Source organism: Amphiprion ocellaris, chromosome 9 (assembly GCF_022539595.1).
Source record: "Amphiprion ocellaris isolate individual 3 ecotype Okinawa chromosome 9, ASM2253959v1, whole genome shotgun sequence".
Classification (NCBI taxonomy): domain Eukaryota; kingdom Metazoa; phylum Chordata; class Actinopteri; family Pomacentridae; genus Amphiprion; species Amphiprion ocellaris.
Window position 1 is genome coordinate 34,489,639 of NC_072774.1, and position 15,310 is coordinate 34,504,948.

At 38.3% G+C, this 15,310-nt stretch overlaps 1 protein-coding gene across 3 annotated transcripts in view; it reads right to left on the reverse strand.

The window, feature by feature from the left end:
* ascc3 (activating signal cointegrator 1 complex subunit 3) overlaps positions 1–15,310 on the reverse strand; it is a 245,403-nt gene that overhangs the window by 62,807 nt on the left and 167,286 nt on the right. For all 3 annotated transcript variants that reach the window (XM_023266526.3, XM_035946542.2, XM_055013994.1), the window contains exons 15-22: positions 14,022–14,213; positions 12,243–12,467; positions 11,264–11,383; positions 10,980–11,144; positions 9,844–9,930; positions 9,194–9,370; positions 6,441–6,666; positions 5,776–5,930 (exon numbers count right to left, since the gene is read on the reverse strand). In XM_023266526.3, coding sequence (XP_023122294.2) covers positions 5,776–5,930; positions 6,441–6,666; positions 9,194–9,370; positions 9,844–9,930; positions 10,980–11,144; positions 11,264–11,383; positions 12,243–12,467; positions 14,022–14,213 — 1,347 coding nt within the window. The remainder of the gene's footprint in view (positions 1–5,775; positions 5,931–6,440; positions 6,667–9,193; positions 9,371–9,843; positions 9,931–10,979; positions 11,145–11,263; positions 11,384–12,242; positions 12,468–14,021; positions 14,214–15,310) is intronic.

Sequence of the window (15,310 nt, forward strand, 5' to 3'; positions counted from 1 at the left end):
TTTGCATTTATTTTATTTTGTTTATTATTTTGGTGTTTATTTATTTTGTGCCTTGGATCTTATTTCATTGACTATTTGGTCAGATACTTTATTGTTTTGTGTTTGCTTATTGCCCTGCTGCTTGGTGTCCCAGATGTTGGTTCCACATCCTTATCGTTTTGGTACAGCTGATTTAATTGTGGTACAGCAGGAGAGTCGGTAAGAGCGCGTCCGTGTTTGTTGTGCTGAGCAGTGAAAAAACCTGCAGAAAACTGTCCTGTCATGCTGGGGATGTTTAGCATGGAAGACAGCAAAAGACATGAGCATAAAAACACAAAATAATTGCAACCAGCCTGACTTACAGTCCTGGAGACGGGTGAGTCAACAAATATTTAAGGGTTACAATATGGTCACTACTTCGCAGATTTTCGTTTATCGCGGGAGGGTCTGGAACGTAACCCCCACGATAGATGAGAGACCACTGTATATAAAATATAAGGCAATAGCATAGTCAGCATATCCCTGAGGACCTCTTTCTGGGTGTGCTGAATCCAAAACATGTCCTACATCCAAAAGTGAAATTTACCCCCAGGAGTCAATTGAGCTCTAGAGCATCAAATGACGCGCTGGTGCATAATTGGACGATGCAGGAAGATGAAGCATCGACGAGTCTCCCTTTGAACTTGTGTCAAAAGTGCGGATTTTGAACTTTCTACCAGTTTATGAATTGTGTTGATAGGCCGAGTAAAACCAGAGTTCTGATAATAAATGCCGTACTTTCAAGCAAACTTTTGCCGAGTGCATTTCGTGCATCAGGCTTGGCAAAACGGGAGATTGTGGGAAGCCTTCTCTGAAGCCGACACAAAAACAATCTGAGAAACATCAGGGGATAGTTCTCTTGTGGTTTTGTCACTCTTTGGGAGTGACGTGTGAAAAACAAACGGCTCTGAGACTCCCCACTGGGAGCAGCCGAAAAAAGACGCTTGAAACTGGGAGTGGCTAAACAGACGCTCGGAGTGGGAGTGTCTGTCTTCCTAGTAGCGGAACGTTTCAGAAATACACAGAGGTGAGACCGTCAAAGTGCGAATTTGGAACTTTCTATCATTTTTTTTTTAGTCAGGGGATAGTCTTAGATAGATTGTGGTTTTATAACTGTCTCTCTTTCAGCTTCGCTCAGCTGCTCTCTCGCTCAGAGCGCAAGCAAGTCCTTCACTGGCTTTGGCCACAGATCACTCTGCTCTGCCAGACACAGAGAAGACACAAGATGCACAGAAAATGAAGACTTTGCTTCAGATGTAATAATAATAATAATAATAATAATAATAATAATAATAATAATAATAATAATAATAATAATAATAATAATAATAATAATAATAATAATAATAAGTCTAAGGATAAGGATAAGAATAAACATATTCTAGCAATGGAGAAAACCAGGACTCCAGATTCTCCCCATGGTCCTAAAGCCCGTTTCTACTGTTTTTGCCATTGCAGAGACTGTGGTGGACAGAAAAAAGTTTCTTGGAGTGGCACAAATTAATTTACGTAAAATTTTATTGTGATTCCTGATGAATTTGTAAGTAGTTGTGTATAAGCGTCTAAAAATTTCCTGCATTTTAGTGCAAATAGTGGTATATAACTGTGTTGATTGCTAAATTTGCACATTATTTTATATTGTATATATTTTATATTATATTTATATTTGCATTCTAAGTTCTGAAAAGAATTGGTTACACATGTTTATGGTAGTCCACCATAAAAAAATCTAACTTTTTCCTACTCAGACTTTGTATTTTTTCTGCAATTTTAGGTCAAGTGTGTTCATACATTATATCAAAATTTAAAAAATAATTGTAGAATCACACGGGTGAGGTTGTGCTGAAAAAAAGGCACCAAGCAAAGCAAGAGCAACAGTTTTTAAAGTGAAATATAAAGGTAAAATCAAAATTAGTCAAAAACGGACCTCAGTCAAATTGCCACCCCCCCAACTCTGAAGGGTTAAAAATCAAGAAATTCATCATGATTGTTATACTTGCAAAGTTAAATCTAAAGGAAGTATGTATACCTTAGTTATTTATTAGCAGTCATTTTAATATTTTTTGGAAAATTTTCTTTAATCGTATGGTCTATGGTTAGAAAGTCCATATTATTGTATTGGTTCTCAGCAAGAGATCACAATAGTGATCTGTCCAAAGAACATTAAAAATTTTTAAATTTTTTTCTCCTGCACATATAGGTTTAATGTGAATACATATACAACATATTACATATATAACATATTACATATATAACAAATTAAATAGATGGGTTATAAATATGCAAAACAAGTCACGACTTGATCATCAAACAATATTTTCCAGATATAAAAAGCTGCATATCAAAGTTGTGTCCTCAGTTTCAGTCAACTCTGTCAGATGTTTTCATAAACCTCATTAAATCAGACAATAGCATGGTCAGCATATCCCTGAGGACCTCTTGTTGTCTTTTTGGCTGTGCTGAATGCCACATTACCACACATACTCTGGTAAGTTTTAAACTTTTTGATATTTTAGACAATGTCAATATTCCTATCGAGAGAATATAAAGAGTGTGCAAAGCAGTAACTAAAGCAAAGGGTGGCTATTGTGACGAATCTAAAATATAAAACATGTTTTGACTTATTTCACACTTTTTGTTTACTACATGATTCCATATGTGTTCATTCCTAGTTTTGATGCCTTTAGTGAGAATCTACAATGTCAATAGTCATGAAAATACAGAGAAACCATTAAAAGAGAAGGGGTGACCAAACTTTTGACTGGTAGTGTATATATGTCAGACAGATTACACAGATTACAGGACAGATTCTCTGTATAATCCACCTCTCCATTGTTGATCTGCACAATCAGTATGTCATCATTGTCATGCCAATTAATACTCGTGGCCAAGCTCTGACAAGACTCTCAGACTGCAGGCTTACTTGTTGTTCCTAGAATCTCTAAAAGTAGAATGGGAGGCAGAGCCTTCAATTATCAGGCACCTCTCCTGTGGAACCAGCTCCCAGTTTGGGTTCTGGAGGTGGACACCCTCTCTATTTTTAAGACCAGGCTTAAAACCTTCCTTTTTGACAAAGCTTATAGTTAGGGCTGACTGGGGGACCCTGAGGGGGTGAGCTGGTGTCTTCATTTGCACGACTGACTTCCCCTCTTGACATCCTTTAGTCTGCCCCTAGTTCTGCTGCTATAGGCCTAGGCTGCTGGGGAACCTCTCTGGATGCACTGAGCCATTCTCTAACTACCTATGTATTTACTATATATACAGTTATTGCATTACATTCACTCTGTTTCTCCCTGTGTCCTTTCTCCGAGTGTCCCTGGTCCCAGAGCTGGATGCTTCAGATGTGTGGTTGTTCTCCCACCAACTGGCCTAGTCTCCATCTGTGGGATGCTGCTGCTGACCTTCATCCAGTCCACTGCTTCCAGCTGCCCATTTCCATCAATCTACTCTGCATTGCCCTCACTATACTTGATTTGCTCATCTACATATTTTTGAATTTACCACCAGCTATATGTTTAGTATATTTAATGCCAGAGCCGTACACCATAGCAGTAAACTATAATTAGTTAGTATAATCATCTGTCTTATCATGCATGTATTAAACTGTGTGTTTTATGGTCCTTGTGTCCCCCCCCCCGACCTCTCTACCTCTTCCCCTCTACCTCCATCCCTCTATCTCTACCTCTCTACCTCTATCCCTCTATCTCTACCCCTCTATCTCTACCCCTCTACCTCTTCTGTGCCTCTCAACCCGCCCGGCCAGCAGCAGATGGGTCCCCCCACATAAAGAGCCAGGTTCTGCTCGAGGTTTTTTTCCCTGTTAAAAGGGTGTTTTCCTTGCCACTGTCGCCTTTTGGCTTGCTCTGGGGGTTCAGGCATATGGGTTCTGTAAAGCATCTTGAGACAATTTGACTGTAATTGGCGCTATATAAATAAAATTGAATTGAATTTAGATTTACAGACAGCTTTGTGTCTGTACAGAGTTTTGGTCTGGCACTGGATTTAATTATTTTCAACAGAGGGATACATCATTTGATGTAATAATCTCTTTTTTTTTTTATCCTAGTCCTGTAGCAAAACCTGAACAAGACAACAAAATGTGAACTTTGTCCACCACCAGAAATGTAACTATAAGCAAACTAGGTTTTTTGAATCCCCTACTAGGAAACCAGGTTTTTGTGGATATGATTTTTATCTGATAAATGGAGAAGGGTTGCTGTAACTTAGCTACTTAACATATAAATTTTTGCAATTCCAAGCTGTACACAGCTTGCTATCACAATGTTTTTTCTAACTCTTTGAGATACAACCACCCCCCTTTATTAATTCTGTCTTTTTGGTTTTTTATTATTAAATTCTGTTTTTCACATACAGACCCAGCCATGGTACGACACCCCTGGAGCAGGATGGGTTAAGGGCCTGGGTTACCGACAGTGGCCGCATCGGGGTTTGAACCTCTGACCTTTGGATGCGTAGTCCAGAACTTAAACGTTGATTTTTTTTTTTGTCTAACAATTATCTCTTGCACATATAGGTTTAATGTGAAATAGAAATGCAAACACTAATGTATTTGTGCAAATGCAATGTACCCATGTTACCCTGAAAAATACACAAATCTCACAGTGAAAGTTTTAGCATTGGAGCGGCTACAGATGTAGGAATTATACTACTGTGTTGATTACACAAAAAGAAAACAGAGTATGGCTGACACCTGTAGGACTTAATCTTAGCAAAAAGTGTTAGTTGTACCACTAGCTTGTGTTTGTCTTTAAAAACTACAGAGGTTGTGCAGTGGGATTCCACACTTTTGTTTACCTATGTCTGTCAGAGCTCTGGAGAAACAGCACAGCACACCCTGTTGGCACACTGCAGCACACTAACTCATGAGCATGTCTGCTAAAGCCTTCAAGACAATACACGAGTACTAAAAAAGGTGCATGTCACATTCGGCTTGTGCATTTCATGCAATTCAATCTGAAACAAATCCACATTGTGTTCAGTCACATGACATGAGTAGTAAATTGACGATCCATTTATTTATCAATCTCTATTTAATGGAGTTGTAATGCTCCCTCCAAGCCAAAGGTTCCAATACAGCTACTCATGCAAGTTTTTTTTTTCATAATTTTTTTTTACTATTTTCTACCATGTGGAACAAAATTAAAGATATCAGAAACAAAAAAATATCACATAGAATTATGTAGCAAGCAAAACTGTAAAAATATAAATGTTTAAAATTTCAAAATGTCCACTATGCTTTGAATATAGCTGTGCATGCTTCTTATTCTCTCAACCAACGTAATTAAGGTTGTCACTATAAATGCAAAATATTTCAAAACATTTGAAAGTCTCACTCATGAATCTACCATATGATGGACCCCAAAATATTTTCTAATCATGTCTAACTTTACTTTTTTGCAAAATAATTTTTTGAACTTTGCTCGAAATGAAGTAGAGTGATACATGTTTAGCAAGGAATTATTTTGTTGCAGGGCAAAAATAGTTCCACTTTTCCAAGCAAAAGTCTGAAACTGAGAGCTGTGTTAGGATTTAATACATCAGCAATTATGGGTTATTGTTGTGTGATTGAACAAATTTAGGGGATGCATCTTTATGTGATGAAAACTGATAATGTGTTTGAGGAATAAGTTAAATATCTTAATAAACTGTGTCATATTTTATCAGTTTTTCTAATTTGATGCTATTTCAAAAACAAGAAGCAGCAGTATGTTGTATCTTATAGCAGTTTTCATTTACCTGGTCATTCCAGCGAAAGTCAGGCATGACAATTAGGCGAACACGTAAGACGGTGCGTGTGATGGGCTGGATGCTAGCCTCCATTGTGATTGAGGGAATCTGGTGGACACACTGTTTGACTGTTAACCCGATGTTGACATGGTGCAGCATGTGACCTGGGAAAAATACACCTTGCATTAACATGTGTTCATAATCATGAGTAAATGTGATGTTGTGCATACAGATGTCACTAAAATCCCAAATCAAACAGATAGGCGATATTGCAAAAAAGCAGGACTGGCTAGCTTTAGCATGATATACATACATACAGCAACAATACAATCCTTTTTTTAAAAATCAAAAATACTGTTGTCAGTTGCTTTTACTTTGCTGTCCATCAGTGAAAATCAACAATGTCTGCAGTAGTTTCACAAAAAAAGCCTCAGTACGTTGTAGTAGCATATCCTCTCAGTCATTGGTAGGCTTATCAAGTAAAAAAAATGGCTGAAGTGTTGAGTTCACTGACTGTTGTCTAACAAAATAGCAAAGTAGAAATGCCTTTCATAAAAATGACATCATTTTTGCTGTGACTAAAATTTGACAATAGTTCAGCATTTATAGCATATGTACACTATTTTTTACAGCAGGAAAACAAATACACAGAGAAAGTTTTTTTTTTTTTTTACCAATTTCATCCTTCCTCATTTCCTTCAATTTGTCCACAGTGAGCTTCTTCTCCTCTAAACGGTTTAGTACAACATGGCTCAGGTTGGGGAACTGGCGAAGAGGGTGGGCAAAGCCCCACAGCCGCTTGTCAATCACTTTGCAGAGAGTGAGCAGTCGGTGGGTCATGGCCGGCCACCGCTTCCTCAGAGCAATCTCAAACAAAGCCCTCACAATCCGAGCAGCATTCTGTGAGACGTAGTAACAGCAGGAGAAAAATTGAAACACTCCAAGAACTATGGCACTTGTAGACATTTTAGCCACCCCTTCTCCTGACAAAAATAGTTATAACACTGAACTTTGTGGTTGGAATAAAACAACTGAGACACATTTGTACTAGAGCAGAAGTAATCTGCAGCAGCTGTAGGGTACATCATTGCTGCATACAGGTGATTCATCATGTGTGATCAAGAGAAGGTCTGGTTTGGTTCAGACGTGCAGGTTGGCCACAGCTGTGCACTGATGGATTCCCATGTCAGTTCTGGAGGAGAGGTCAAATGGCAATGTTGCTTGCTGATAGACTGCTCAAGCCTGGTCAGGCTGTGATTGATCTACTCAGGTGTTAATGTGATCAGATTTTTTGGTAAATGGCACTCTGGTGGCATACTACTGAAATCTGGTTGTTCTGTTTGATAACTGGGTGAGAGTGGTCTGGTGAGACACAGGAAGGCCTGAAATCTGGGGAGATTAGACCAACCCAAAGAAGATTCCTTATTACTCTTTTCTGCTCTGTAATTGAATTACACCTTCTTCTTCAATGAAATCACTATTTTCAGAGATTTCCGCAGCTTTAAAACTATATCTCTGATATTATAAAACATCACTATCAGTATTGTCAGGACTGTAAATTTAACTACATGACAGTACCTATAGTACACTTCCTATATATGTGATGTCAGCTACTATACAACGTCATACCAAATTAACAACTAGAAGTAACATCAACATGAGTATGTTTGTTATTATTGCAAATTTCCACACTGCAGGATTAACAAAGGGTTTTGAAAAAACACATTACTATTACTCTATTTTCAATATAAAAATGGCCACAAACAGTGTAATTAACATTCATTTATTCATATTTTCACTGCTAATTTAAATATTCTCCAGATGATAGACTGCAGAAAGAACAAATTACATGTGGATACAGATATATTGGCAGAGCAGGAATTTTAATAAATCACAGTTTAAGCACCCCGGGCTTTTTAATAACTGATCATCTTGTTTATCTAGTTAATGTTACTACAGTAAACAGTTTGTTGCTTGTACATGTGGGAAATTTACTTGCAGTTTACTTGCTCCTGATAACGCACAATTGTATTTAGCAAGTCTCCTAACGACACATTACCAGTTGACGATCTTTTTGGATGTACTTTAGTTCCTGTATGGCACAATGCTTAAAATTCAAAAGGGATAGGACTGAAATTTTAGCTATGCGTTCAATTGCTCAGAGAGAGGGAAACATTTAATTATTCAGAAGAAGAAATCTTGGACATTGAAAATAATGGAACAAGAAACTTGATGTCACATTTTACTGCTTAGCCATTTAAACGTAGCCATTTTTCTCTCTGAGCAATATAGACAAACTATTGCATGCTCTCAGTGTTGTTTTTCAAGGTTTTATGGTCTACATATTTGGTTGCTTCTAGATTATCTTCTGTTTGTGTTTTGTCTTTACTCATCTGTGGTAAAACCTTAAAGACACACAACAATTTGGAGTTGGAAAACTACATGCATAAGAATTTAGCGGTGGATTTTTATATCCTCACTATAATCTATATATAATATTGTATATAATATATCACCAGATTGAAATATCTGCATAAGTATTAAATATAAGAAGTTCCAAATTTGAAAACTTCTTTAATATTAACTTGCTACAGTTGTGTTGCTTGGTTGTTGGACCTTGCTGAATGACAATTTAATCTGGACCCAGTGCCCAAGTGTAGTATTTTCTATTTTGAAATTAATTTTCTCTTGATACTAAACTATTATTTGCGTTGAATATACAGTTTAGATAGAGATTATTCACAACAATCCTGTCTTCACATAAATGTGGTGTCATTGTGGCTTATTTCTCTATTGTTGACATCATTGTCATGACAATGTTAACTGCTGAGGAGAGCGTTGTGGGTTGTTGCTGATGACTTCATGTATTAAGGACACACCAGAAAAATGCAGAAAGTGTCTCAATTTCCCCAGTTCACAATCCCAACACCTTGAAAACATAAGAATATGCTCTGATTGAGAAATTATAAGGAACATGTATCTCTTGATTTGTACTAGCCCCATCATAAGGAACGTGACGTTTGTGATGCAGTCATGCAGCAGAGTTCAGAAGTCACACTGCTGTCACTGGCTGCAGGCAAACATTGCTGTTTATTTTTTTAAGCGTAGATTTTGAATACTTAACTGTTTGAATTTGAATGTATAGTCCAAACAAGTTTTATGTGAGTTGACCGTTATTTTGTTATTGCTAATCGTCCTGGAACTCTACTTGAATATAAAAAAGATGCGGACTTTTGAGCAGTAAGACAATCCCTGCAACAGTGTTTAAATGAAAAATAGTATATAACTTCCTGTAAATATAATTCTAAATTTAGGTCATTTGACAGAATGAATTTAAGCATAAAATTTGTCTTCTGAGGGCTAGATTTGCGGATATATTGGTTTATCTTGTACTGTGTATATACATGTGTTGTTCTATTTCCCTCACCTGTGCCACATATGACAGGTCTGAGATGAGGGAGAAGCTGTCCACCTCTCCTCGACCGATGTACGTCTGCAGTAAAATGTTGACTTTGCCGTAGCCGTTCTCCACACCGCCTGCAGCTGGCAACTCACAGTAGTTAGACAGCATCTGCTCCAGCTCCTCCATCTCCTCATCACGGACCTGCCAGCACACACCACATGTATGATATACTTCTGTTTTCTTACCATACTAGAGCTTTTAATGAATAAATGCATTTCAACCAGTGTAGATATAGCTGCAACATAGACTTTATGAATCATTTGTTTTTTCATATACATTAACAGTCAAAAGTTTGGACACACCTTCTCATTCAATGGTTTTTATTTATTTTTATAATTTTCTACATGGTAGATTAATACTGAAGATTAACACATTTTTGTTTATAACATAAATCCATATGTATTCTTTTATAGTTTTGATGTCTTCAGTATTAACCTACCATGTAGTAAATAATACAAATAAATAAAAAGCATTGAAGGTGAATGTGTCCAAACTTTTGACTGGTAGTGTACATTATTGGAAGTACACGTACAGATGTGAGGGTGAGATGTTAGTACTTGATTGAATCTTTGACAGCCATAGTTGTAGCTTGTAGCTAATTGATAAACTCTCACCTTGAGCTGTTCAAATTCTTCGGCCTTGGACACAATACTGAAGATGTCAGCTTCTGTTCGCTGAGAGTTAAAAAGTTCGTTGAACGTCTTCACCAAAGGAGAAAAGAGATTTGTAAGTGGTTAATGGACATTTGTCTTGAGGTAACTTTTCAAAGTCACTGTGTCTGAGGTTACAGTGTTTTATGACATAAAAGATACACTGGGGAAATAAATTCTATGATTTAAAGGTACAGGTACCTCAAAACTGTATGTGTAATCAATTTCTTTAAGTTGCTGGTTGCTGTTTATTCTTGGTTTTGACTGCAAGAAATGGTTTGCGAACATAAAACACTGTTTTGCCATTGATGTCCCTTTAGATGTGTGCTCCTGGTCATTTTTGTTAAGAAACTTATGTAGCAGTATGAAACTCCAGATCTATTTTTAAATGTTCAACTGCCCCACTACAGCATATATAATATACAGAATATTCACATGATACTGTCATGCAGACACAGGCCAGCAGGACAAAAATATCTGCATATGTATTAAATATTTCATTTTTAAATGTGAAAAATCACAAAGTTTTAGCAGGCTAAAACTGTGGTTGCTTTCTTGTTGGACTACTGTTTCTTCTGTTGCAATTCAATATCTTCATTGCTGGGCTGCACAGTGGGGTAGTGGTTAGCACTTTCGCCTTGCAGCGAAAAGATCCCTGGTTCACGTCCCGGCTTTCCCGGGATCTTTCTGCATGGAGTTTGCATGTTCTCCCTGTGCATGCGTGGGTTTTCTCCGGGTACTCCGGCTTCCTTCCACAGTCCAAAAATATGCTGAGGTTAATTGATCATTCTAAATTGCCCGTAGGTGTGAATGTGAGAGTGATTGTTTGTCTCTGTATGTAGCCCTGTGACAGACTGGCGATCTGTCTAGGGTGTCCCCTGCCTTCACCTGAGTCAGCTGGGATAGACTCCAGCCCTTCAGCCCTCCATTGCAGTGATGTAGTGAAACCTGTCATGGTAATGCTGCATTTCTTTCAGTCTGCCTCTATGATGTATGAGATGTATATACATAAGTGTGTGTGCCTACCTCTGTAGTATTGTATGAGAAGTAGGAGTAAGTCTACCTCTATGATGTTGTTTCTTATGTTGGGGTGATTCTACCTGTATGGTGTTGTATCGGATGTAGAAGTGGCTAGCAGTCCTGCCCAGGTCAGTGGACGCAAAGTAGCCAGTGCGCTCCTCAAAGCGGATCATTCTGGCCTTGTCCAGCTTTCTGCCTGCCTCCACCACCAACTCTTTCCTGTACAGTTCCAAAGCCGGATCGATCTGAAACAGTTAAAGCGTTTTAGTTTAAATTCATTGATAATATTCCACTGTACTGAACTCAAATATTTGCTGTGATCTTGGAAAGAAAGCCAGGCAGAATAAGACAAGATTCCACCAACCTGATAAGCCTTGTGGTTGATGCCATATGCCAGTGGGTTGGCCCTCATGCGAACATAGAGGTAAGTATAACTGAGCCACTTCACAGCCTCTTCCACATTAGTGACCGTCCCCAGAGCAATCTGCAGGAAGCAAGAAAGGAAAGAAACACTCAACCACTCAATAATATCATTGGTCTCTGCTACCATCCAGTGGACAGTTCATGAAAGTGCAGCTACATGTCATGAACAGTTTATCCATTGCCTTACAGCCTCATTCTTCTAGTTCCAATATTTAGAAAAGATTTTAATAAGACGGCCATAAATGAGTCAGTATTATGTTTTTTGGCATTTCCCATTTCCTTTTCTGTGTTGAATACTGCTTTTGTGCATCTAAAAGGAGTACAAACTTATCAAGCCAAGCGTCCACACCTGGGGAACTTACTCTCTTCCAGACAAAACCTTGCTCCTTACTTGCCTGGAACACCTTGTTTGATTTCAAGGCTTTTCTTCCATTACTTATTTACATCACCATGTAACACAGCTGCATAATGCCTGCCAAGCTGCTATAGACTGGCATGACCTCAAACAAAGAATGAGAAAGCACCTTTATAGTCCTCACTTATGTCCACACTAGGGCATCTTCTGCTATGGCTATATCTCTCTACCTATGGTCATAGACCTGGGGCAGTCAGCAACCAGTGTGACCTTGGTTTTGTCAGGCCAATTGACCAATCAGTGTGCACAGGCTTTTGGAGAAAGAGGTTTTACAGAAAAAGGAACAATAATGGATCATTTCAGACAGGGGGGAGAATATGTGCTTCTGGTTTTTTTTTTTTTTTTTTTTTTTTAACTTTAAAGCATGTAAGCATATTCTACCATATGTATGCATAAAATCCTAAACCTGTGAATGTGTGTACTGTGGGAAATGGAAAAAAAGCAATTTAAAAATTGAAAGAATAAATAAATCCCATTTGGTCAGGATGCCCAAAGAGAGACTAACCTCAGCGTTGAGATTGTCAGCAAGGCTGTCCAGGAACTGACTCTCAATAGGATTCTGTTGGGTGAGTAGTGTCAAGTAATGACTTAGTTTGTCGTGGGTGGTGATGATGGTACCCTCGCCATACTTGTCAAATTGGGGACGACCTGCACGTCCGAAAATCTGCATGACGTCCAGGATGCCCAGATCCACCAGAGCACCACGCTTAGCATCATAAATCTGAGTACCCTGTTACAGACACAATGAAGCTGCAAACATAAACAACAACAACAACAACAACAACAAAAAAAGAGTACACTGCTGGGAAAAAAAAGCATTACATTTAAATGTGTTCAGATTTACTAAATATCTTTCTAGCTGAGTTGTTTGCTGATAGCCTACAAAAGGTAGGAGCCACTTTAAGGCTACTAATGATATTTATTAGTGGTGGGACACGATTAAAAAAATTAATCCAATTAATTACAGGCTTTGTAATTAATTAATTGCAATTAACTGCAGTTTTGTCAAATAGCAATATTTGACACAATAAGTTAAGTTTTTCAATTCAAATAAAATTGTGGTTGACAGTTGAATCAATAAATAGACATATACGTGTTTAGAATTTAAAATGTATTTTAAAAAAAAGGAAAATGGGACATATAGAAAAAAGTGATTTTGATGATTTAAAGCCTGAATTTAGTTGTTTTTTCCACTGTATGGCACATAAAATCAGCATAAGTAGTTCAAGGAGCTTCAGAAAGTTGAAAATCCACAGATTCATTCTGTTTTCATCTTTTCTGGGTCTGATAAATGGTGGAATTTTGATGGTTCTTTTTTATAGGAATATCAATTTTTATTTATGTAACTTTTTTATAAACAAAAATTTTATAACTAAGTTATTAAAAGAGATATTTTTGTTGTTTAGGTTATTCCTCCTCCAAGGAGGCAGAGCCTCGACGGAGTAAAAACTTAAACCACAAAAATGTTTCATTTCTATTTATCTGCATTTTCATCTGTCTGCTACATTCACAGATTATTGCAAATCTAAGTGCAATTATAGCGATTTTATTCAACATTTAAAGACTTTCTGTAAACTCAAGCACTGTCTAGAAAAGTGGTCTATTATGGGATGGCTACACCGTTAGCCGTTAGCATGACTCGTAGCTAACGTTAGCTCTGGTGCTAACAGTAACATGTTTTACATTGAGGTGATACCGTCGGCTTGAAGTGACGCAGTGATCAGAAAACTCTTTGTTGTACAATTTGCACACAACCAGGCTTTTATCCAAGCTGCCATCGGGAAGATTTTTAAAAGAAAACTTTCTGCCCAACAAGCTCAATCTCATCTTCCTTCACTCAGTACTTCCTGTGCTTCTTCTTCATGGCTACAAACAGACTTTAGGTTCATTACCGCCACCTACTGGGCTGGAGTGTTCATCAGAGTTACTGGTGTGCCAGAAATGAGGGAACTGAGGAGGGTGCAGTTAATTGCGTTATTATTTTTAACACGTTATTTTCGCTGTAATTAATCGAAATTAACACGTTAAAGTCCCAGCCCTAATATTTATATTTTGCTTTAGTTACATTCATTATAAAACAAACCTGCAATTATTGAGGTGAGCACAAAGTAATTGGAGCCACTGAGGATCCTGAAGGTCTGAAACCCCAGAGCAGTAGCTTTGTCTATGTGGTAATCCAAGCTTGCTCACAAAATATTGTATATATATACACAAGCACGAAAAAAGCAGGAGACAAATCAAGACCATTAAAATGCCACAGAAATCAAAAGCAAATAGTAAGGACCTTGATGATAACCGCATGGGCCGGCAGGTTCACTCCCCAGGCCAGTGTAGCAGTGCAGACTAGCACCTTGAGGTGGCCTTTGGAGAACATGCTCTCCATCAGGTTACGGTCAGACCGTAACATACCAGCATGGTGGATCCCAAATCCTTCTGGGAAAATCTCTTTCATCTGCTTATTCCTGGAGCGCTGAATCTGGAAGGGGTGATCAGGAAAGGTAGTTTTAAAAAAGGAAAGCAAAGTGTTTAAGGTAATGTGAGGGAAAGGAAGCATTGTTTTTGTGCGTCAAAGGTAAGATGTGAGTTCAGATCCAATATCATGCTGAACTGCAAGAAAACAAGAGGGCTTTGAGAAAAATTGACTTGAGTCATAGTTGTCGTTATCTTTCCTTAAATAACAGCAAAAATAACAGTGGCAAGCTAGAATAAAACACATTCTTGTACAAATACATAACGATGTGCAATCAGTTAAAAAAAAGCATAGATGAACCAGCTGTCTGACAGTCTAACCAAAAATTTCACAAATTTACAAAGGTTTTTCCTACAGTGCATTGCACAAGTGTAGACTCTGTAGCTTCAAACAGTATCTGCAGTTCATAGACCACACACACACGCACGCACAGGCACACACGCACAATACACAGTGTGTCAGATTGAGATGTGTGCTGTGACTGACAGCAGGCCTGTGACCTGGCTGGGCTTGAGTTGAAGTCCTCATCACAGGGTTTTATCTCTCTCTCTGGACATCTTAATGGAGGAGAGTGCCCAGTAGGCCTCTGCACCACAAAGAGAAAGCCTATTACTTCCAGTAGCTGCCTGCCGCACACACACTGACTAAATGTTTTGGTTGCAATGAATGGCTGGATTTGTATGCAAATGTTGTAGATAAAAGTGTTAGGACTAAGACCTTAACTATCCAACTGTGCAGCAGTCAGACAGCATCAAACTGCTGTCTGACTGTAAGCTATGTGAAATGTCACAAAGGATTTCAGGTAATTTTTTAACAAATCATTTCTACTGAAGAAATGGCCATCAGGTAGTATTGCCAGATTTTAAACATTTAAATGGAGACTAAATTAAAATATCCATCCATCCATTTTCTTCTGCTTTTCCGGGGTCAGGCCACAGAGGTAGCAGACATTCCAGAGGTCCCTGCCTCGGCGATGCTTTCCAGCTCTCCCTGGGGGATCGAAAGGCATTCCTAGGCCAGACGAGATACATAATCCCTCCAGCGGATTCTGGGCCTACCCCGGGGTCTCCTGTCAGGTGGATGTGTTCAGAAAACCTCCAAAG